Source organism: Bradysia coprophila, chromosome IV (genome assembly GCF_014529535.1).
Source record: "Bradysia coprophila strain Holo2 chromosome IV, BU_Bcop_v1, whole genome shotgun sequence".
In the NCBI taxonomy this organism is placed as follows: domain Eukaryota; kingdom Metazoa; phylum Arthropoda; class Insecta; order Diptera; family Sciaridae; genus Bradysia; species Bradysia coprophila.
The window spans coordinates 8,426,923-8,451,468 of NC_050738.1; the positions used below are offsets into that span (position 1 = coordinate 8,426,923).

Here is a 24,546-nt window from a genome sequence, read left to right on the forward strand (position 1 = left end):
ACTAAAATGGTTAAAATGGTGAATTAACCTTTGGGTATCAAAATTATGAAAAGTACTTTACAATCATCGGTTATCGACTACAGCGATAGGCTCTGGTTATGGTTTTTTATCAAGCAAAATGCATATGAAAACCTCTACTTCAAAGGAATCTGTATTAAACAAGAGAAGTAATCAGCTATGCTACGCTTGTCGTTTCTATCCGATTAAAAATATATTTAAACTACATAAGTGCTACATAGGTTGCGTATCGCCGTAAACCTCAAGATGCAACAAATACCACGATATCTTAAATATCTGCGTCCTCCCCGTGAGATTTATATTAGCCATTGTTTCTAACCCAGAACCTAATATTTTCAGGTTAAACTTACAAAAATTCTTAAGAATTCACAGAATGCCAGTTTTTAAATAAATCCATTCGTCTTGTGTTTCTCGGACACAGGCAGAATTATATGCAAAATCAAAAATATTTTTCTGTGAATTTTTGAAAGTTTTTGTGCCAAATATTAGGTTCTACAACATGCAAACTGACTAACACCCCTTACGCATTCATATATGTCGCATGAGCAAAGAGCATGTATGCTTAGATATATTTAGAACCCCAAAACACTCGATTTTGCGTCAACCTTAAATGGTCCTTAGTTATTTTCACTGAAACGAATTTCGGTATAGATGCGTCGTTGCTTTTTAAAATTCTGTATTCAAATCTAAGACGAAGATGTTGCAATTCTTCTTTCGCCTAACCAGACTGTTGACATTTACAGGCGCTTGGTTTAACTCCTCAACAAATGAGTAAACTTAATAGCTCACAACACCGACGAGTGGTTTCATCTCCAGAACACTATCATCAACGTGAACCGTCTGATCCAATCGGTATGCATTGATTTGACAAATTAAACAGAAAAAAAAACGTTTTTACTCATTCCATTCTGTGATTTACAGATGACCGACGATTAACTACGAGCGGTTCATGGGACATTGTGGAGCGTGACAATGAAACCACTCCTGCAGATGGTACACCGCCACCTCGATATAGTCCGACACCGAATCCATTAGACGATTCGATGACGGACAGTTTATTCGAGTCATCATATCCAGATCTCAATCGGCCGTCAAATGTGATCCATCAGCGTCAGATTATATCGATGGAAGATGATGAAATGACAGAAGAACAAGATTCGATCAACGAAGATCACGGTCCATTCCGGTCACTGCATCAGCTATTGGAACAAGAGAATCTCGCCTATTTATCAGTATTTTTAAATTTTGTATTGTCCAATTCGAATCCGTCGCCGTTACTTTTCTATTTAATAACCGGACTGTATAAAGATGGCACTATGAAAGATATGCGAAAGTGGGCGTACGAAATTCACTCTACATTCCTGGTACCCAGAGCTCCATTGTTATGGTGCGGCGTTGATGAGTCTGAATCGTTAGCTAGAGATGTTGATAATGTTTTACAAAATGAACATCAAAAGATTGAAATATTAAGGTCAATATTCCGAAAGAGTCGACAAAGAGCTAAAGAACACATCAATCAGCAAATCGAAGAATTTAAGATTAAGCGAATTGCCGGTTTAGGAACATTGTATGGACCTAGTGATCATCAACTTATGGAATCCAAAGGTGACAAGGTGAAAGAACAAAAAGGTGAGGCGACAGATAGATTGACATAAATAAGTGAAGTTTTACTAACCAATCTTCCACTTCTGTTCACAGTTTTTGAGGAGACACTAGTGCCAAAACTCCAACAATTGGTCGACGAATTGGAGAAAGAATCGCCGAATGAATGTCCAAAAAAATCGGCTCTATCATCCGCTCTGTCAACCGTATTGCATCGAATATTCGTAACTCGTTCGAATCCGGGCGGTCCAATCGATCGTGTGCACCATTTCGTGAGTCGCGAGAAAAGTTTTAAAAGTCGTTTAATGGGTAAAAATCGGAAAGCAATGGTCCGCGGTCACCATTTAGTTTTACGGCAATATTACGAAGTGGCACACTGTAACCATTGCCAGAATATCATCTGGGGTGTTAGTCCGCAAGGCTATCACTGTACGGATTGTGAATTGAATATACATCGCGCGTGTTCGAAAGTATTAGAAGAAAATTGTCCGGGACCAGCGCCGAGCAAACAGAAAGGGCAGCACACCGACAAAATGACCAAATTCATCGACAAGATTCGGCCAACGCATATCTTCAACGGTATGTGTTGTGAAATTGTTTCTGTTGTTTCGTTAAAGTTTCATTGTGAAATCATTTTCATTATAGAACGTCCACGTAGGCAAGATGAAGATGGTGTTAATGAGGAATTAGCAACCAGTGGTAAGTTGAATTTATTACTAAGTTTTATATTGGCTTCACAGACCGAATTTTTAAATATGACTTTCTCATTCCACCAATCAAGTTTTCGTACCAACAATTAATTCATTTGACTCTACAGAAAATTTCCACTATTTTTGTACGAATTTCTGTACACGTGTAGGCTTTTGAATCGGACAACAAAAGCCTATTCGAAAAACTTAATTCATTTTCGGTGAATTTACCTTTTCGTTATGAACAATGGATTTGGTTGCATTTCTCTAATTCGAAACTTTTAACATCATTTTTGAATGAAGTCTAAGAAAGCGGAATATAATGAGACCGAGAATAATGAGAAAGTTCTCTGTTCGTCATCATGTTATTCATTTTGATGTAACTTCCTGTAATGTTGTTGTTCATACCGTTTCCATGGAGACAATTGAATTTAAAAATAAATTGCACTTGCGTTTGATTTTTTTTCTTCAATTTTTCACATCTAATTAGCGAAAAAGTTTTTTTTTCTGTATAACGTTGCTATCCTGTTGCATTTTCAATAAAACAACTTCGTTACAATATTTCCATAAAAGTTATTTTTAATTTATTGTCGAACTTAATTGATCTGTAATGCAATTTTAAGTTGCCGTTTTAAATTAGATTCGTTTATAACGGAAAATTTTCCGCATTACCATTGGCATACATTGTTGTAAAGTCCACGATGAGAAATTTTAAGGAAATTGAATGAACAAATACTGCTAATTACTGCTAATTTTGAGTGTGGGAAACATATCTGAAACAAAATTACAACATCTCGGAAGACTAGAACTTTATCGGTTTTTCAGTTTTTTTTTTTCCTTTTTACCAGCTCTCTCTGCATGCCTTATCTTTCAATTATATGCTCTTTAATCGATGATTTCATTTTTTATCGGACATACGAAATCTATTAAACAGTTGGCGCTTAATTTATGTATGTGCATAATTCAGCCACAAATGCTTAATCACCATTACTGGATCATTATGGAAGTGTCCGTAAATCCATCGTGGGTTACCGAAAAATATTTCTTTCTAGTTCGATCTACGAATATGCATCAAAACGAAATGAGAAAGAGCATTTCGTGAGCTATGTTACCAATATGACAATTATGCATATTGTAGAGGAGTTGTCACCAAATAATGGTATGTATGGTGAGAGGGTGAAATAGAAAGCTATTTAGCCATGTATGAGGCCCTGTTGCTAACTCGAAATTGCGGATGTTATGCAGACACTGTGAAATCGAACAGCTGATGCAAAACAACCAATGCAGAAATACATTTCCGGTTGAATAGTTCAATGGGCCAAACTATCAACATTTTAATTCAAACCAAAATATTCAGATATCCGTCGTCCATCTTCGTCGTCACTGTCGATAACAGATAACATTCGTGTTACAGTTTTTTAGAGTTTTAAAAGTCATTGATGTTCCCCGTCAATTAAGTGTATCCAGTTTATAATATTTTGTTGCGAAATTTTAATACTCCTTAGCGCAGTGCCTATATTCGCGAAAATATTTTGAATAATTTTCTTAAATTTTCACAAATTTTTTCAAAATTTCGTGAATTTTCGCAATTTTTTTTTTTAATTTGAGAAAATCGCGAAAATTTGAGAAAATTCGTGAAAATATTTTCGCGAATATAGGCACTGCCTTAGCGAATTCAAATTTTGTGCCGAAATTTCATACACTGGGAAGCACTTAATTGGCTGGGAACATCAAAGACTTTTAAAAATCTAAAAAATCTGAAATTGGATTTTCTTAATTTGAGCAAACATGCCTTCTTTAATTTAAAATTTGCTGTTTATTGCGACCATAAGCAACTAAAAAGGCAATTAAAACAACGGGGGGATTTTTTTTTGTCTTTTTAAAGAAAAGGTCAAAAAGTGATTCTCTACAGGGAATTTTTGGGAATGTAATTTCCTTACAATAGACCGTGTGTACGCGGGTCCTTCGTTGGAAGTGTTTCAGTTGATAATCTCGCATTTATCCCTCTATTGCAAACGTTCGTTTTACAGTGGGATTTTTAGAGTTTTAAAAGTCTTTGATGCTTTCAGCCAATTTAGTGTATCCAGTTTTTAATATTTTGGTGCGAAATTTGAATACTCCTCAGCGAATTCAAATTTTGTGCCGAAATATCATACACTAGGAAGCACTTAATTGACTGGAAACATCAAAACTTTTAAAAATCTAAAAAATCCGAAATTGGATTTTCTTAATGTGAGCAAACCTGCCCTCTTTAATTAAAAATTTCCGTTTATTGCGATCCTTTAGCGATATTTGTGCTCAGGACCTATATCAGTTAATTTCCCAAAAGTTCTTAAAAGTTCCCAAATTCTGGTTTTTGTTAAATCTTGTAAAATAGCATCCCAATTTAATTGACTCTGTTCAAAAGCGCATACCATTAGCAACTAAAAAGACAATCAAAACAACGGGGGGGGGGGGGGATTTCGATCCATAGTTTTTAAAGAAAAGGACAAAAAGTGATTCTCTACAGGGAATTTTTGGGAATGTATTTTGCTTAAAATAGGTCATGTGTACAGCAGGTCCTTCGTTGGAATTGTTTCAATTTCTATTTTCTGCCTAGAACGATAAACTCGCATTTATGTATATCTGTTCTCAGCAGACAAAATAGTGTAGGCATCTCTGTCCCAAATGATTATTTTGGCGATTTGGACTATGTCCCACGATTTCGGTTCATAACTTCCAAATCGTCATGAATGTGTTTATGTCTTAGACGCAGGGCCTATTTTTCGAATTTTTTGTTCAGAATTTTAAAAATTCAAATTCTTAAAAACAAGACCTGCTCAGAGTCTAATCCTTAGACGGTTGGTTATAAGCACTTTTGCATGTAGCAATTGAATGTGCGCGAATCGGAACGTGAAAATTTTCATATAGTTTCTTCTACAAACTTTTTCTAGATCGTGTTGAGTATCGGAAAAACGATCCGCACCTGGAAAACTCGAACTTGATTTTCCGGCTGACACTGTCTAAGTAATGTTCTGAGAAGCTAAAAGGTACTTTCGTCCCTCGTACAGAGTTAAGTTTCGTGAAATTATACAGTTAAGTTAACAAAGCTACAACATACCAAATTGAAAAACCCTAAATTTTAGCTTTTTGCGATGAAGATATTTGTTCGTTATTGATAAAATGTTTTCATCGGAGAAGCAGAAATTACACGGTTGATATCTTTCACCTTTGCTTCCCTTGCTACTCTTGCTACCAAGACTTTTATTATTTCGATGCGACATTTAACCACCGCTGTAATTTATTGTCAATGGGACAGATTTTGCAGTTAGTGTATAATGTCAAATCATTCCGAAATATAATTCGATTATACGTGTCCACATGCAATCGTCAATGTCATGTATGCATTGGCTGCATATGCATATTCTGCACTATTTTGATCATTCGAGAGATATGCTTTCATAAAACGCATCGCACACGTGCCATGTAATTTCTAACGGAATTGCAATTCTATTGCGTAGTTCGGATATTTGTGTTTGCACAACGAGAAGACACGTTTGTATCAATGTTGTTGGCAAAAAAAAAAAGAAATTGGAAATATAAAAGATTCGTTATCGTTCATTACAATGACGTTCAATGCATTTCAATTGTTGTAGAGCGCTGAAGATACCGATATTTCTGTATGCATTCTTTCTGCGAATGTAATACAACTCACACGATTATTTGACCTTTTCTGCACCCACTGTGTTTTATTATAACAAACAATGCACTGGATGCCTCTAGCCGAACGAAATTAGAATAAAACCAGAACAAAATTACATTCCTGAAATGCCAATCTACACACTGAAAAAGTGTTGAAACATTTAACATGTTTCAAGTGGTTTCCATCACCAGAGAATATTCTATTCTAACAATCTGAATACACTACACAAAAAAACATCGCACAAATTATCTGTGTGCTCCTGTAGTCTGTGGTTGGATGTGTATTAAAGACTTATTGTGTACAAAAATATAACAAGTGTCTAGATACAACAGGAACGAATTTTCATACAAAATAGAGCTATAAATATTTTTATTTAGCCAAAAAAAACTTTTTTGTTATGGCAGTCAGTGTGCTCGTGGAGATATTTGAGTTATAAATTATAGTTCAATCGATTAAGATACACATCGAGACACGAGTCTGTTGTGAAGTATATATTTTTGTTTACCTCGGATTTGCTTCTGTTCGTATAAGTTCTAAAATAAATCTTTGACAGGCTTGAAATTGGAAGGGCTAAATCCTTCAATTTCCCTAAACAGTTTGTTGTGGGCTGGTCAACAATTTATTGGGTAGTGCCAATACTTTTGATCGGTCTATTGACCCTTTGGATGGCCTTCGTAATATTTTTTTATGGAGGATCGATCTATTAACTTTGATTGAGTAAGGCAACTAAAGTATTTCTGGCTATGGATTATACTTTGAATATTTCCCCCAATTTTTGGTATATTTTAATATTTTATTCCGCCACTTCTCTCAAATTACATCAATAATAATTTCCCTCATCACCCATGCAAAAATCACATTTTATCCACTTCCCTCGAGATAAGAATCCACCACAAAAAATGAATCAAACTTCTGAAAACACACCAGAGAGGAGGTAATGCGAATATACCATTATATATGTGTGTACCATAACGACAACAAATGACACATCGAGGTGATTGAATATTCGTCATTTTTCCAATACTCCAATGCCGCATTTACCTGATAAATCTTCACATTTTTCTTGATGTTATTTAAAAACATCATATTTTCCCATATTTATGGAATATTTCACGATTAAATGCCAAGAAAATTTAAGTTGTCAGACGGAAAGTCTGGAAACATTTTTTTCCCTTGGATATCGGTTAGACCCTTCATTAAAATCTATGGAATGAAAATTGTTGTTGATTGAGTGTGATGTCATAAGAATCTTAAACGCATTGCTCCATTACTCTGAATTCAAAGAATTTTTTGCGACATGTACATAGGCAGGTATTATGGTTATTATTCATGGAATTACGTAACACATAGACGAACATTTTTTGGTCGAATTGAAGGGTTTTTGTTTAGGTATTTTGGTTAAATGATAAAATGAGGCTTGAGTACTTGGAATTCTTTCAAAATATGCTGTTTAGTACAGTGAAAACTATTTTGGCATCTACAACTATAATTTTTCATTACAGTATTACTCCCAGTCCCAGTAGTGTTGTTCAGTTGATGAAAATGTGAAAGTTTTCTTCCACCAAGGAAAAAAAAATTTTGTTCAACTTCAACCTCAATTCAAACGATAATTTTTCCTTATTCGAAGAAAGTTTCACCGAATTCGTCGATTCGTTATTTTATTTCGATCAACAAAAACAAAGAACAATCAAATAACGCCCAATGAACAAATGAACAAAAACAAATCTCAAGTCACTCTTTCATTATGCATATAATACCCCGGCTTTTCCGGATGTAAAACATTTCCGACTTTCTTATATTCATACAAAACAACAACTTCGAGTGTGTTAAGTACATTATATTATATGAAATGTGAGTGATAGGTAGACACAAATAGCGAGCGCAACATCATCAGTTATCGGTTAAATATATTGCCATCTGATTTTTTTTCTGGAATGTAAAATGTTGCAAGTTAGAAGACATATCATACGCCTCGTAAATTTTCTATTGCCGAAATTCATAGCTAAAATTTTTGCGTTCAGGATTTATTTAAAATAAAATCGTGTTTATGGGCTGCTTAGCCTTGATTGTGGCATTAAATTTTCGTCGAAATTATGTGTAGTTGGAATGGAAATATAAATTTTTTTTATGAAAAATCATTTTAAAATTGCTGCTGAAATCTGTTTAACGAAACGAGATGAATGTAGCTCCGCGATTTTATTGCACTAACGTTTGACTAGTCTATCAGATTTTATTATTTAACATCCATAGAGCTAATAATGAACGAACGTTTAGCATCTTAGGTTTGACGGTTTTTATTCATAAATGATAGGGACTCAGGTACTATGCACAATTAAAACACAGTTTTCTCTCATGTTTTTACCCACAATAGTAATAAAAAAACATGTTCATAGCAAGTACACGTTTTTTTGGCTGCCTTAATGCCAATCTATGACCCTTGTTCTAGTGTATGCTTTAAAATCTATCCCTTTACGAATGACATTAATCTCCCAAATAACGATCAGATCTACTACTTCTTTTGTTCAAAGTATCTTCTAGTATTTGGTACCAAATCTTTTACTTCATTCGTTGAAACGAACATTTTACTATATAATCCCACGTTAACCAGATGACATACATTTTTGTCATCGCTGTTGATGACAGATGTTTAGTTCTTCACAAATCACCAAAATTCTGGATGGAGTAGGGACCTGCGTTTCCGTTACATATAAAAAATGTATGGAGAATTTTTCGAAAATGTGTAAAGCTTTTGTCGCACTTTCCATCCCCATCTTATTAGCGCGTAATTGGTTAATGGTCCCTAACTGAAAAGCTAGTTCTAGTTATTGAATATCTGTTACTTTTCATAGGTATTTCCACTTCAAGGTGAACGTAAACCCTAATCCACCAGACACATATCAAGAGTCAGATGAACACTGAATTAATTTTATCGAAATGTACTCCCATGTCGATAATAATGGCATTGTTGGGGATTCTACAAATATTTTACAATCGTGGTGTTGCTATCAATATTTTTAATTAAATTGAACTGATACTTTATGCATGCATATACATTCAAGGCGATTACTTGATCTTATTTTCATTTCCACAATACCGTTCCTGTGTGTGAATTTATCAATTCCTTGGTACGAAAAGGATGCATCAATTGATGATACACCTTGTGCTGCAAACAGTAAAGATATTGTAATGGGAGTCGATAATAATTTGTAATTGATAAAAATCTAAGCCTTTAATCAAATGATGTATTCCGAATGTATGAACGCCGAGGAAATTACAATTATGTAAAACGATTGAATTATGATTTTAGACGAGTGAAATGACTAAAAGAAACTGATAAATTTTCCATTCCTTGCTGTCTATAACTTTTGCAGAAAAAAGTCAACATTAATAATAACAATAATTAAATGAGATAGAGACCACGGAATCGATTCCAATTAATTTACGGGCGCTACACGTCAGGAAATATATTGCTGTATAAAATATTTTGTAAATTACTGGAATGGGATTTCGATTTAGTTCTATTCCGAGTCAATTAATTTAATTTTTGTAATTGCTGTGTGGTGTGTGTGTTCAAGTATAATAGTTTCGCCGAAGAAATCGACGACTTTAATCAATTTATTTTCGCTGAATGGAAAATTTTCGAAAGTGAATTGAAGTTTTGTAAGAGAAACGAGTTGGATGAAAAGATTTACTTAACTTTAGAATAAACTTTTCTCATTCAGAGTTCAATTCAATTAAAAAGACCAAATCAGTTGTCTTCCATTTATCGATTTGTTTTCTTGATTTCACTCAGATTGGACGCAAGCTCGACCTACATAATTCATCATTTCCCCCCTTTGCTTATTATCCTAATTTGTGTGATATTCAGTAAAGCATTAAAAGGAACTATTCATTAATTATGTCGGTTAAATTACACAGCATCTCTACACACACCCTACCCTTATCACTGTGTATTTTATCATTTTTGTTTACAATGACTGTACAACGTACAGTCACTGAACTACGATTAGTTTTTGATATTGTGTACGTGTACGTACACCTGTAGTTAACAATTGTTTGTCTGTTATGTTTACAGAGAATCTTAATACTTGAAGTAGATGTTTGACGCTGAGAAAGATACATTCTCGTATATCCACTGAAGCAACATTGTAGAATAATTGAACATTATTAGGTGGATTCCTTCAACCAAGACGAATTGATTGCTTTAAGCGAGCCTTTAAGTAATATAATTAGTTTAAAATACTGTCGAAGCAATATTCTTCCAGCAACATGAAAACCGTAATCTCTAAAAAAAATTTTGGTACAAATATGTAATTCTTCTGTATTACTGAAATCACTGAAATCAATTAGGAAAAACGTTAGTTTTTACCATAAAAACCTTTCATAAACAGCTGACCATAATACAATTAAATCTACTACTCACTTTGTTTAAAGTATAGTTTGGTGCTTGTTTCAAGATCTTTTACTTCATTCGTTTTATCATGCATTTCACGATAAAACAACACGTACCAAAGCTAATTGATCATTTTTAGCATCGTTGTCGATAACAGATGACCCCCATAAAAACGTAAGTGCGTTTACATCGATGGCAGTATCTTTGACTATTGAATAGTCGTCTTATAGGAAACTTATAATGTCATGAGAAACTCTCTTCTTTGCTATACATCCAACTGCAACACATTTCATGTCTGCATTTCTGCATAATTTTTGACGTTGTCACATATCACTGATATGGTGTGTGTTGTGTATGTTATCTCTTAAGTGATGGTAACAAAAAATCAATATAAAACAGAAGTTTAGTTCATAAATAGCGATGTTGACATACGAATTGCAACTGGTTTCTTTTTTGAAGCGACTTGATCTATACAAAGTCAATTTCTGTTTCATCAAACAGAATTAGCCCGAGGGGGTACTCACTTAAGTAAATCACAAGGAATAAATCATTGTAAATCTAGCAAAGAAAATGTGTTCAAAATATGATGTAACTCGGGTTACTTTGCGTTGGTTTATGAATTTTATATTCCGATTTTATGTTAGGTCAACGCTCCGCTCAAATATTTTCTTCGAAACCGCTATCCTTCTGCAATTGACATCGGTTATAAAAATACGCTATGTGTTCCATCCTGTGCAGTGGATAATACTTCAAAATGTATGTAAAAATAAATGAAGTTAAAGTTATTTACTCACTGCCCTACCGGGAAACGGTCAATACTTCATTGACATGAGTGTTAAAATTCATTTCCCGGGGGCTTAGTAAGTAAAATAACTTTCGTAATTGTTTGGAACTTTCTATTTTGCCTTGTGTGGTTGCATCCCTCACCTTCGGCTCGAGCTGCACACTTAACAAAATAATCAGTTCCAAAAAGGACGTAAACTGTTATGTATCAAAAAGTAGGTGTGAAGTTCTCATTGAAAATACAAGACGAATAAGAAGACACGGATTTAGTTATTATGCCCGAGATTAAGTCCGATTTTCATCAAAATTGAAATCAATCGAAACTGAACTAAAATAAACGAAAAATTGTAATGTAAAAAAATCGACAAGTTAATATTTCTTTTTGCGCTTGTTTAATAAATAGTTTGTTCCCATATGCATTAAAACAACATCAATCCTAGAGAAGAAATTAAAGCGAGCAAATGTTAATATAATATTATATAAAGCCCAACACATTCTCTGAGTAGCACATCGATGACGACTCGAATGTTTGAGCATGCCGTACAATTGGTGGTGCTACACCAATGGAAAGCGTTATTGAGAAAATAGAGAAAATTCATATTTCTTGTTATCACAAAGAGAAAATTATATGAAAATAAAAAAATCAGATTTTCTCGGTGCTGTTTAGTATTTGGTAGGAAATTTGTTTTTTAGTGTCGTACGAACGTTGATAAGTGAATGTAAGCAAACCGCGAGTCCAGAGTTTTACGAAATAGAAAATTTAATTTATTTTGCATACATTACGGTTCGGTGCTTGGTGCATTCAGTTGATACGTTTCTCAGGCTTCGCATGATAGACATTTTAAGTGATATTTTTGAAGCGAGTCATTGGAAAAGAATTTATTCCAGTTTCTTTTGCATTAATAAGCCAAGAATTAGCCGTTTAAATTGTGCCATCAATTATGTGAATTTTAGTAAGCGGAACGAATAATTTGAAATGAAAGTCGGTAACATTGATACATCATTCGAACAAGCATTGACAAGCGACAAGTTACTTGAAAGTTTGAGACTTAGACAGGATTGTTTTTCTTTTTCCCAATTGTTGAAGTTAATTCCCTCTGACACACAAAAATATTTTCTTTTAATTTGAATTAAAATGTGGAGGTGGGCATTATTGTCTCGTCTTGTAAATTCTTTCATCCGAGAACGTCTAAATATTTCTTTAAATTTGAAAATAATTTTTAACGAAATCGGATTCTCAAAGTAATTAACAACCTGAAACTTTGAAAGTTGAATATAATTCTTTCACAAACCGTTTCCCTTAATATTGTTCCTCATTGCTGTCATTCATTTCCGGTTAATGTCATCGTTTGATACATTTTTTTCAGTCTGAAATTAAACTGTCGAAAACGAAATGTCTCTGACGATTGCAATTTGTCATGATTGTCAATAATCTAATTGAAAAATTGAACTTTGGCATTCTTATCGCACGTTCTCTTCTTGCGACGCAGTGTTTAAATTGGAAATTCATATCGGCAAAATTGTGTTAGTCGTAACGTTGAACGGTGAGACGGAATAAAAACATTTTCGCTAATTGGTAAAGGGGTACTCCATTATCCACTTAGCACAAATTCAATTCCATTTTTTTTTATTTAGTACAATTACATTTACGCGGGTCAAAAGATACTTTGTTCTGGTTTTAAAGAAACACCTAAAAACCAACTGCTTGTGTATCATTTTATAAAATGTTAGAAAAACACTGGTCATTAATTCAGTTATGTACATGCCATTTTCTATAATGGATTCAACGCCAGTGAAAACAAAAACTTTTTCCTGGAAATACTTCCACATATCCCAGAAAAGTTTTCATTTTTATTATTTCAAAGAAAATCTAAGCAATTCTCATTACAGTCTTCGTAACCATCCGATACACACCCATTTAGCCTTTTATTTTATGTTTTCTTTTACGGCAGAACAGAGTGTTCACTGTACGACTATTATGCTAGGATGCACTATGATGTGTGCAATGGATATTGCATTATATACTCTAACTAGCGCGTGGATGCACTATAAAGAATAGAGTTTGTAAATGTACCCGATTCCGTATGGTGAACAAATAAACTATTCATTTATAAACTATTTTGTAACATATGAGCTTGATGAAGATCAATAGATTTGTGAAACATACTGGGTAGCCTCTCGCTATGTAGCTAACAAAACACATGTTCGTTGTTTTATTATTTCACTTTTTGTTTTCACAAATATAATCTAATTTTAGAAGATTGTACGAAGAAACTCTTTTGTCTTAAAACGAGCATGTACAGTATGGCAATAGGGCACATGGATATGGCATTTAAAAATATAAAATCTGAAAAAAATATATGCAATTTAGGCATGGGGCTGTTATTAAAACAACCTTTCACAGTAGTAAATATATATCACACCAAGACAGAAAAATCCTGTTCCATGAGAGGGTGCTATATAATAACCGTAGCCTAAATTTATGAAAATCTACTCTTATATAGACATGGAAAGCAGTAAATCATTCGGCTCTTATGTTATTATATATGCGTTGTCTTGTATTTTAATGTTCGTTTAAGAAGATAAAACCGTTTCTTGTTAATTACACATTAAAACATTCGTTTCGTTAGCATCTGTTATTCCAGTGCTCTTAACTTGCATTTGTTGAGTCGAATCGTACAACCAATTTTACGATCGAACTGCAGATAATTATTGCAAAACATCGCTGAATTTTCAATCCTGTAAGTTGCCACTCTATATAGAGATTGGAACATTCACGCTTCGCTTTGCTCAATTCAGCATTTTTTTTTAGTCTGATACGTTCGAAGCGTTATGAATGAAATTATTTGAAATGAGATTTCTGTGTAACGTTGTCGGAAATGATATTATATTTCGGATGGCTGAGAGCGATGTGTCAAATTGGAAGGTACCTACTCTCCTACTCAATTATTCACACATACCATTGAATATAATGAAAAACAGTTTTTGTAATGCAGATTCAACAACGAAAATACGGAGCAAACATGTTGTTTCCATTCAAATTTTTATTTTTGTTAAAAGTGTTACTTACGGTTGTATGAACAAAAAAAAAATGGATCTAGCGTACATTCTGCAATCTTCATTTTTTACGGAACGTCTATCAAGTACTTTGTGTGATAACCTTCAATAAAAAAATGGGCGCATTTTATAAAATGCCGTAAAATGATTATGGATTTCTCTTCAAAGTTAATGTTTTTTCCCGAATCAACGAATGACACTATTTTTAGCAAAATCATTAAATCTTATCAATTTTCTCTCGATGTGTACACATTAAAGCACGAGTTCTATATAAATCTTCGCATCATTAGTTTCTAAATTGCTCGCTTTCCATTTTGTATAATCGTTCAAAGACATTTGAAAATAAACTTTAAAGCGCACACAAAAGTGGCAATTAAGGTATAAAGAACGAACCGAAACACACATCCCAAATGTCGATCGATACAAAACGGATACATACTTTTTTGGCCGATATATATACGACTTCTTTTTTCTCGGGTTTTGGTTTTGTTTAGAAAGCGCTACACTCCGTTAAAAAATTGTTTGTGGAAGTTATATATTTCAATAATTGAAAGGTTCATGTACCAGATCGCTGAAAGATAAACCGTGTTGTTGATGGAAAATTATCGACAAAACGCTTAAACACACCCAAAGAACTTTTTTTTTTAATTCAACGCACATTATTCTTGCAAAAAATAAGAGTTTATAAACACACGTTTCGAGATAGCATTCATTCACGAAAGCAAAAAATAAGTGTACTGGCAGTCGTCCTCGAACGACTAACTAAATAGCACAAAATAATTCAAATGATATTTATTTTCAACAATAATTATCAAGGCTTTTAATAGACTTGATTACATTAATTGCCCATCGGCGGTCTATTGATTCAGTCTAGACATTAGTATGCACATTTGGATATTTGATTATGACCTAATGAAAGTAAAGGGCAGAATAATTATAGTGCTACAACCACAACGCTGATTCACCGTCGCTGAATGGCAGATTTTCTCCACCCTGACAAAACACTGACTCTAATGTCTTCAGTTTCCCGGCTGATCCTTCAACATAGCTACATGAACCGCCTAATGAAACATAAATTTTTATGGAATCAAAATGTGGCATTTCCGATGAAAAACAAAGTTATTTCCGAAAATTTTCGTATATCCAACCAAAACTATTAACTTATTCTCCTTGTACAAACATCATAGCTGGTAATTAATTTCGATTTGTAGTCTTTCAACACTCACTTAATTCCAAATCACGATGATGGAGTTTGAATGTTTCGTAAAAATAAACATATGTTCCATTCAGTCGTGTACAATCCAATCAATATAAATGCAATTTTTCATTTCCAAATGCTTCGTAAAAGTTTTTATTTATTTTCATATCTCGTTGTAACTGTTTATATATATATATATATATATATATATATATATATGAGCAGCGATGGCTAATGTGATGCAATATGTTAGAATATTTGCAATTATATATTGCATTCCAGATCAACATTGGCTCACATGCTTAATATAATAATTGGGATAAACAGAAAACTCTTGAGAAGTACACTCGGTGCGACGTATATATTAGTGGTATCACATTGTATATGTAACATTAACTTATTTATAAACATAAACACTTTGAATTCTGAATGGATTTGAATAAACAGGCACGTGTTTTCATAAAAAAAAGTTTTTCTTTTTGAATGAAACTTTTATATTTGATTTGCAGAGTTGTTTTGTTTTAAATTTCATTTTTTATGTCATGATAATTGCTTTTCTTTTCGTAGTTACAATCTTAAGATCTTTTTTTCTGTAATAGGCCAACAGATTTCACAAAATTTCGATGACTCATTGTCTATGCTCAGCATGTAGCAATCTCCTAAAATAAAGTGACTTTCTTGCACACGTCAATATTCTGTTGACATAGCTGAAAGCGATGAAAAATAGTAGTCGTCCCACTCTTCCTATTAGCCTCGCTACCAGCTAAATTATATGCTAAAGAGCGCTTTCACTTGGAAGGGCTGACATTTGGGGTTTAGCAAAATGTCAGGATTTCGCCCATTTCAAGGGAATGCGGTAACGCAATTCTGAACCAGACCTTCTCTAATAGATTTCGTAATTACAACTAAAAATCGAATAAGACATGTCCACCTGATATGTTTTGTAGGCTCTACACGAAATAATTACCGTCATAATTTCAACCCTTATGTTCATGGAGTCCATACAATTTGGTCTATTGTAAAATCTTTTAAATGAAACTAAATGATCCGAGTAAGTGATTAAACCGTTAGTAACTAGTGACTTATCACTGTATAATCAATCACTGAATCTTTTACTTCTATTGTTTGAAGTATTGCCTTGAGTTACAAACATAATCTGATACTTCGTTTGTTTAACCATTCATTTTACTGTATAAGACCAAATAACCGTGGGTCATCGCTTATTTTTATTCTTGTTGTGAATAACAGATGATTTAGATCGGATTCGATTTTTTGGGAAAGTATCCATTATATGTTCATTCGGGAAGTTGTATTTACCAAATATTCAACAACTGTTGAAGTATCACCTTGTGTTTACATATTTCCTTTCGAACCATGTATATAATGTTTCCCATTTTTCTTACAAAGTTAACGAACATTTATGATTTAGTCATTAACATTAACATTAACATTGAAACGTTAGTCTCGAAACTTCCATTTCTAATTCCTTCTGAAGGCCGAAACCGAAGGCAAGGGTTGAAATCACACAGGTCAAAATCCCTACTGAAATAAAATGAGTTAAAATGGTAGTAACAGACTTAAGTGTAAATGTTAATAAATCATAAATGTTTTGTTTATTGACTTACATAAAACTTAGAATTTTACATAATAACAACATCCACGGCGCTGTATATACGTACAGTTATCTCCAAATTAAACATTTTATTCAATGAACTGAAGACGAGAATATTTCCTTCAATTTGCTAGTTGTTAAACAGTTGTTGTATTCCGAAACATAAATTTTTTTTTCATTTAACATAAACATCCTGAACGATAATTTTCTTATGCTTTTGTAACCATTTACACACGTCCCAAAGCATACACGACTACATAAAGATCTGTATGAGTAAACATTAATTTTTCATAAATCCAAATAAAACTCATCAGGTAAATGCAAACGAGATAAAACCAGCGGGTACGTTTATATTTTCCAAAGTACAGAAACTGTGTAGCTCAAACATGATGCGACTGTATGATTAATTACTGGTACTTAAGCCGAAACGAAATATCACGTTAAAATGGTTGAATTCCAATTTTATTTGACCTAAACAATCGCATTAAAGAAGGAAAGAAAAAAGTTATCAGTACACTTAAACAAAAAGTCAAGAAAAATATTTTTTCGCCTTCGCCACTCTGTCTCCCACTCTTATCGAATATGTATTTATTTTTACGTCGCTAAGTTCAGGTTCAAACTGCTATAGAGAGAATCAATTTGAGCAGTTCAGAATTTTTGGTTTAATAAACGTGACGATCGGTTTTTTTTTGCTTTTTCGTCGCACTGGTACCGCTGAATTGAAAAGTTAAGAAAATATATTTCATTCAACACTCTCATCAATGTGACAAAACATACGCACACAGCACAAACCATTATTGCGTTGAGTTAAAATGCTAAAAAAAAATTGTTTCGTATGTAACGTGGACATTGTAATTTATTATGAAAAACATATTTAGTTCAATGATGTGTCAATGTTATCAATTACAAATCTCAATTATAATATTCCATAAAAAAGAATTTATTTGTGAATATTCGTGTAGATGTGTCTGGTGTTAAATATGTAAATGAGTGAAGAGATGACGAAAATTATCGCAAATGTTGTTGCTTACATCACTGAAGGAATAAAATTATTCGTTTTAAATTGTTAAGAAAAGAGAAAATAAAAAATAATTAAACATCTAAATGGAGGCATCTAGTGAAAATGGTCCCGTTGTCGCTTCAACTGGAGTACGACGAAACCCTAGCATCAAAAAATTATTGAAATTGCCAATGTGGGGATCAGGTAAATGAATCCAAAAAAAAAAAGTTATAAATTTATCCGATCCGAATCGATGGTTCAATTAAACTACATATCCTCTATGGCCCGTCCGAAACGTTCCATTCATTAATTTTCTTTACTGCTAAAATCAAAAATCTACTAAATTCTGAAACATTTCACAGATGGCTAATTCGTTATTAAAACACAACCGTTGCAATAATATTTACATTATTATTTTTTTCGTACTTTTCCTGTGTTAGTGTGGCGAGATTTTACGGAATAGGAAATGGTCTGTCGTGCCTGTAGCACCGATCTCATCATCCAATTTTATTTTTATGATCTAAAGCCATTAGTTGCGTATTATTATTTATAATAGACAGATGATTGCAGAGGGATGGAGTGGGCATGCCAACTACCCACAACTCAAAATATTCTTATTCAAATGTTCGTTATGAGTTGTTACATATGAAACCGAATTTATCAAAAATGTTGAGACACAAAAATCTCGAGAATTTTTCATAATTTTCTAAAACGGCAAACTATGCGGTGATCATTACTAATCGACAAATGTTTGCGTTAAAAGTTTTCATGTTAGCAAAGAAAAAAAAACGGTGAAATATTTCCTTCTGAAAAACATTTATTAATTAAATTGGCAAAATTCAAAACATTTTTGTCAAAATGAAAATGCTTCATGTAAGATATATTATATATAGCTTGCCTGTCGACAGCATATATTAACAGATATTACACAAGTTGGATAGGCGCCTGAAACATCTCAACAGAAGCATTACATGTCCCATTGATAAAAGTGCTGTGTAGAAAAAACATCGTCGCACTTTCATTTCTGTGTATTATGAGTATCTGAACTTGACTTTGAAATATTAACAATGAACGCATGGTATGTACTGCTTGCCAAGTTTATCGAATTTTCAAAAATTCTCTCTGGGCGCAACATTTGAGCGAAATGTTGACGTACGCCACTGCTACTTTTAACTGATTTTTTAGAACCTTAAATCGCTTTATGCATTACGTTAGCTTCAACACAAACTGTGACTAATAATAAACCCGTCATTAAATGATATCTAAAAACATTTTTAGTCAGCCGTATCTTTAGCTGCGCCTTGAAGACTGTCAAGCCGGTGTTTCATTTTTTTCTCTCAATTCTTTTTTTTTTATTCGAAAAAACCCCAAAATGAAATTGCCAGCTTATCAATTCTTTTATATTTTTTTTAGAGCTATGACGCATAACATGTGTTGCACACCAAAGAATGTAGTACTGCTATGACAGTGCTATTTAATTTTTTAAATTTTGTTTAAAATATATTTTTTTTGTTTATAACATTTCAGTCAATATTTAATGAAATGCATTTGACTGTGGAATAAAGATTCTATTTGAGATGGGAATGTCGACGTTCAATGAGTCAATGAAAACGAATCACCCATATGTTCGTTTTGTTTGATCGACAATCCTACATTATAAATACTAATATCATCTGTGTCGATTGGTTTGATTGGTCTGTATCGTATCAGAACGAATGAAACGTTTTTTTTTTAATTTGTCATTATGTCATTACCGGTTTTTTCACCTATTCCATTTAATATATTCTACTGATGTCATCTTTTTTTACTTCATTATATTTAAGCATTCATAATAATTCCGATAAACCAATTTTCCTTACATAACTGAGCAAGTTCAATAAATGGCGACAACGTGATTTGAATTCAACATTGACTGAAAGCAGAAGACATTTTTATGTCTTCAAGGCTTGCAAAACTTTGCTCACATGCTGTCACCCCGTCTATTATACCATCTATTTAACTGAGTTACGTACTCTTAGTTACCATATTTATGCTGACAATTTATAGAATTGTTACCTGGCGTTACGAATTTTCGGGAAACATTGCAAATAATTCATATTTGTGTCGATCTAATTAGGAATTCGGATAATTGAAAAACTTCAGTCACGAAACTCATATTGAAAGAACAGGAAAATGAACAAGGACAAGGAGTGAAGATAGTAATTCAATTGTTATTGTCTCGTGCAAGTATTGAATACAAGCAATTGTAACATTCATTGACGCAAACAGAAATGCGATCGTTTGTATAACGTTTTGAATTAATGTCGTCGTTCTCGATGAACTCATTCATTTTGTATGAGTTGTAGGCTAGGCGACATCGGTAAGACATTGTCCACAAAAGTTTAAATTTAAAGATGGCCACAAAGCTAATAAAATCTGACAAGGGAGCAAATAATGATAAATATCTAAAAATAAAAATTTTAAACTTTTGAATGGTGGTTAGCAGTTTCTTTTCAGTCGGTTCGTCGGTTGTTTTTTTGTCTTTGCGGTTTTTTTTGTATTTGTATTTATCAATGAGTAATACTTGCAATATACACAATAAAATCAGCAAACAAATCGAAAACATTGAAGTGTACGGTCATGGCCAAAATATTCTGCCAACGAAATGACGTAAATTTACTGGCATAACTTTGTGGTTTCGAAAACCATGTTGAAGATTTTTTTTATCACACTTGAATACAGGTTTCGTCTTGCATTTTATTCATATGCAGTTCGCTTCATTTCATTTATACAACGAACAGAATATGATTTGCAAAATATTTTTTTGGTGGATTTCTGTATTGCATACATGAGTATATAACCCACACATGTTCACATATCGTTCGAATCTTTTTTTTTCTCGTAATGTTGTTTGATAATTAACACAAAAGACAAGCCGCTGATCTTGAACTTAATCGACTCTGTTTTGGTGACCTTTCAACGCTGTAATCAGAGAATTTTTATTTTATTCAATTCAATATTGAATGAAATTCAGCGCTTTCATTGCGTTCGATTTATCTTTCCACAGTTCTCGTTTAACTGAGTCTAAATTGACTGCGTAAAGATTTTAGTAATTAATTAAGGCTTTGATAAGGGTAGAAGGTCGCAGTTGAAATGTTGAGAGTTTGTTAGCGATTCTATTGTCGTGAAGTTCACCAGAAATTGAAGAATGTTGTGTTACTCAGCTGTTCCGAACATTAAGCATTCATTTATTGTGGTCATTAAGCACTTGTCTACTTGTTGGTTCAACATGAAAATTACGTATTAATAGACGATTGTATGTACATTTCATTACAATCATTAAATCTTTTACTTCTTTTGTTTAAAGTAATTAGATGATACTCTACCCAAAATGTTTTACTTCATTTGTTTAACAATTTACACTACATAAGAACACATTACCCTTAGATCATCGCTTATTTCTGCTGTTGATAACAGATGATTCGTTCTTTGTGAAAAATTTGAAGCAACGTTTTTGCAGTATTTGCAGTTTTTTCAGTTTGCCAATTTTTCTATCGTCTGAATTTCATTCAATCATGACCACTTTGTTCAATGTGGACACGTCTCTTTACTGATCATAAAATAAAAGTTAAAAGAGAACCGATGCTTACATTTATGTTCAGAGTGAAACTCATCGTCACTATTCTTCCCACCGTTAAGCGGAATAATTTTAAATATTAAAATTGTTCACATTCCTAATATCCATCGTTGCTCGTTTAAAATCCTATCAATTCCCATCTTCAAAAAAGTTTCTATTTGATTTCGAATGATAATTGTCTCGCACAAGTGGCCGACGAACTATAACAGAATAGAAACTTTATTTATAGCTGGAACAAATAATGTTATACCAGAATGATATTGAAGAATACATACCAGAGCACCACTTGGTCACCCATTAAATTATCTATTAAACAGAAACAACAGATTTTATGATTCTTAAATGTGTATTCATTTTTTTATTATTTTCTGAAAGTCACATGCCAAAACACAACCTACTTACATCTATATATCTAAAATACATTAATGTTTTGATGCTGTATGATTTACATAAAAAATAACATAATCCACGCAAACGTTTCGAAACAGTTAAAGGATTTTATTTCGCTCGTTACGAGCATAAAATCGCGTAAACAATTTCATTTTTAATACTAAGAAAATGGCTTTTGTTTTACAATACAATCCGAATGTTGATTCGGTGAATCTTTGATATTTATTTGCAATGAATTATAATAAATATGTTTTTCCCTCGTCGTAATTTGAACATATTTAATTCTGAATTCACATTAACGCCATCAATTGAAAATACTCTAAACTAACTAATCAATTAGTCGAAAGCTTTAAAGCTTTCCACTCATATACACAGCGACACGACACACATTTCTAGATATATACATAAAATCGAAATCGAAATTCATGTGAGTAGAATTTTTCTCTATATAAATAATATTCGGTACAACTGACTGCGAGTTCTGTATACTCATTGACACGTTTATGAGTATTGTATAATGTTAAACAATATTAAATATACGAAAAAACATTTTTTTTTTGTATAAAATGTTTTTGCGATAAATATTTTCGTACAAAATGATCTGTGAAATCAGCGGACAATTTTAAATATAATGATCTCATGGGAATGAGTTTAATTTAAATAATTTATGGAATTTTAAGTTTGAAATGGACATTGGCGAACTACGTTTAATATTGAATTAAATGACTACGTCATTACTCCATACTGCATATTATAACATCATGAAGTGCAGTCCATTTGATAAATCAATATTTTTGAAGCAATTCGAAAGTTTGACGCGATATCAAAGCTCCATTAAATGATTCGGCTGATCAAAATTTAACAAATTTTCCAACGTTTGTTGTATAAACATCTGAATACGGCTGTTGTATACATTCAACCCGTCCGTCCATCTGATTTTTTATTCAATTTCTCGTCATGATATACATTTGAAGCAAATGTTCATTGTTTGCGATATAGTTGCACAGATCCAGATGTTTAACATTCGTATACCCAATCGTTTGTATACGCATAATAAACACTCACCTCTCTGTATTTCAACGTTTTTTTTTCACGCTTACATTCGTTACCATTGTCGATTAAAATGATCTGCTTGACTAATCATTGGGATTTATTCGTCGATCAAGATTTACTTATCGAATCACCATCTTAGACCGAAAAGAAATAATTAGCTTTTCACTTAAATAAGTAACACATCCATCGGTTCTGTCCAAAACTTCTTTCCCCCCTTTAATTGTTTTCATTTATTTATTTATGTATTGTGTTTGCTACTTCGAGATTTCCTTTTTATTTTTAATTCTTTTGCTTGCCATCTAATCGACGAGTATTTTTGAATAATTTGAAGCCACGAACAACAACGAATGCTTTTTTTCGCTTTCAACTGTAGTCGATCAGTCAGTTTATGTATAGGGTTCAACAAATTTGTTGGTTTTTTATTCTCGTTTGTTTTTCGGCTCATGATTGATTCAGCCGGATGGAAAATGATTTTTTGAATGGTTTGATTGGTCGTGAATGATCTAGTGACGAAAGGAAATGAAAACAAAATTTTAATTGTTTCAAATGCTTCTTCGACACTCAGTTTGATGGGTATTTTTGTGCAATATTGAGACGAATCTTAACGATTTGGAATATTTTTTTCAAGCGTAATGACTTCCAGCGCTATTTTATCAGATCAATATTCATCCCAAGAGTTATTCCAAGATTGAACAAATGCTGATCAAGTTTCATTTTTACGTTTCGCAATTTTCAGTTTCATGATTTTATGTCGTAAAATCGAAATCATTCTCTTTGTTTTATCACTCAGATAACAAAATATTGTAGGTCAATTTACCGCCCCGCCAGCCGTGCTAAGAGCATAAAAGCATTTATTTTGTCACCAACAACAAAAAAATATTTTTATTGTTCATTAATGTAATCGGTGATAAATAAAGCAAACGAACAACATTGAAATTTATCTACTTTATCAAAATTTAGATATCAACATTACGCCCGATGGTAATCGTATCAATTTAAATGAAAAAAAAAAACTAAATTATCCGCTTCTCACTGAGTCACCCGTTTACGATGTTACATTGTCAGTTTGTGCGCGGCTGTATATATTTGTTGTTAAACATCAATGCCTTGTTGGCTTCAGCTCAACTTAAGTTTTTTCAGTACTGTGCCGAGTGTCGCTAAGACTTTAAGTATAACTTTATTCGTATACGAAATGATCGCATATCATTCTGCGTTGGCCTTCGTTGTCGTATTTTTTGTTATTGTGTAGTGTGCGTACTTTAATTGCAAATATTTTTTTTATACTTTTCCAAATAAATCAATATGACGAATAGCTGAAAGAATTTAATTAGCTGTTCGTTCAACGTGTGGTTTAATTTTGTGTGCGCAAACGTTTGACTTTCGTGTAGAATATTGTCAAATTGAAATGATCATTGCGCTTGTTGAAGTGATCGATTTATAGTTAAGAAGATTT

General features: G+C 32.8%; 1 protein-coding gene across 3 annotated transcripts in view; it reads left to right on the top strand.

The window, feature by feature from the left end:
• LOC119066881 (rho guanine nucleotide exchange factor 11) overlaps positions 1–24,546 on the top strand; it is a 95,397-nt gene that overhangs the window by 24,945 nt on the left and 45,906 nt on the right. For all 3 annotated transcript variants that reach the window (XM_037169565.1, XM_037169566.1, XM_037169567.1), the window contains 4 exons: positions 762–870; positions 940–1,647; positions 1,717–2,199; positions 2,266–2,319. In XM_037169565.1, coding sequence (XP_037025460.1) covers positions 762–870; positions 940–1,647; positions 1,717–2,199; positions 2,266–2,319 — 1,354 coding nt within the window. The remainder of the gene's footprint in view (positions 1–761; positions 871–939; positions 1,648–1,716; positions 2,200–2,265; positions 2,320–24,546) is intronic.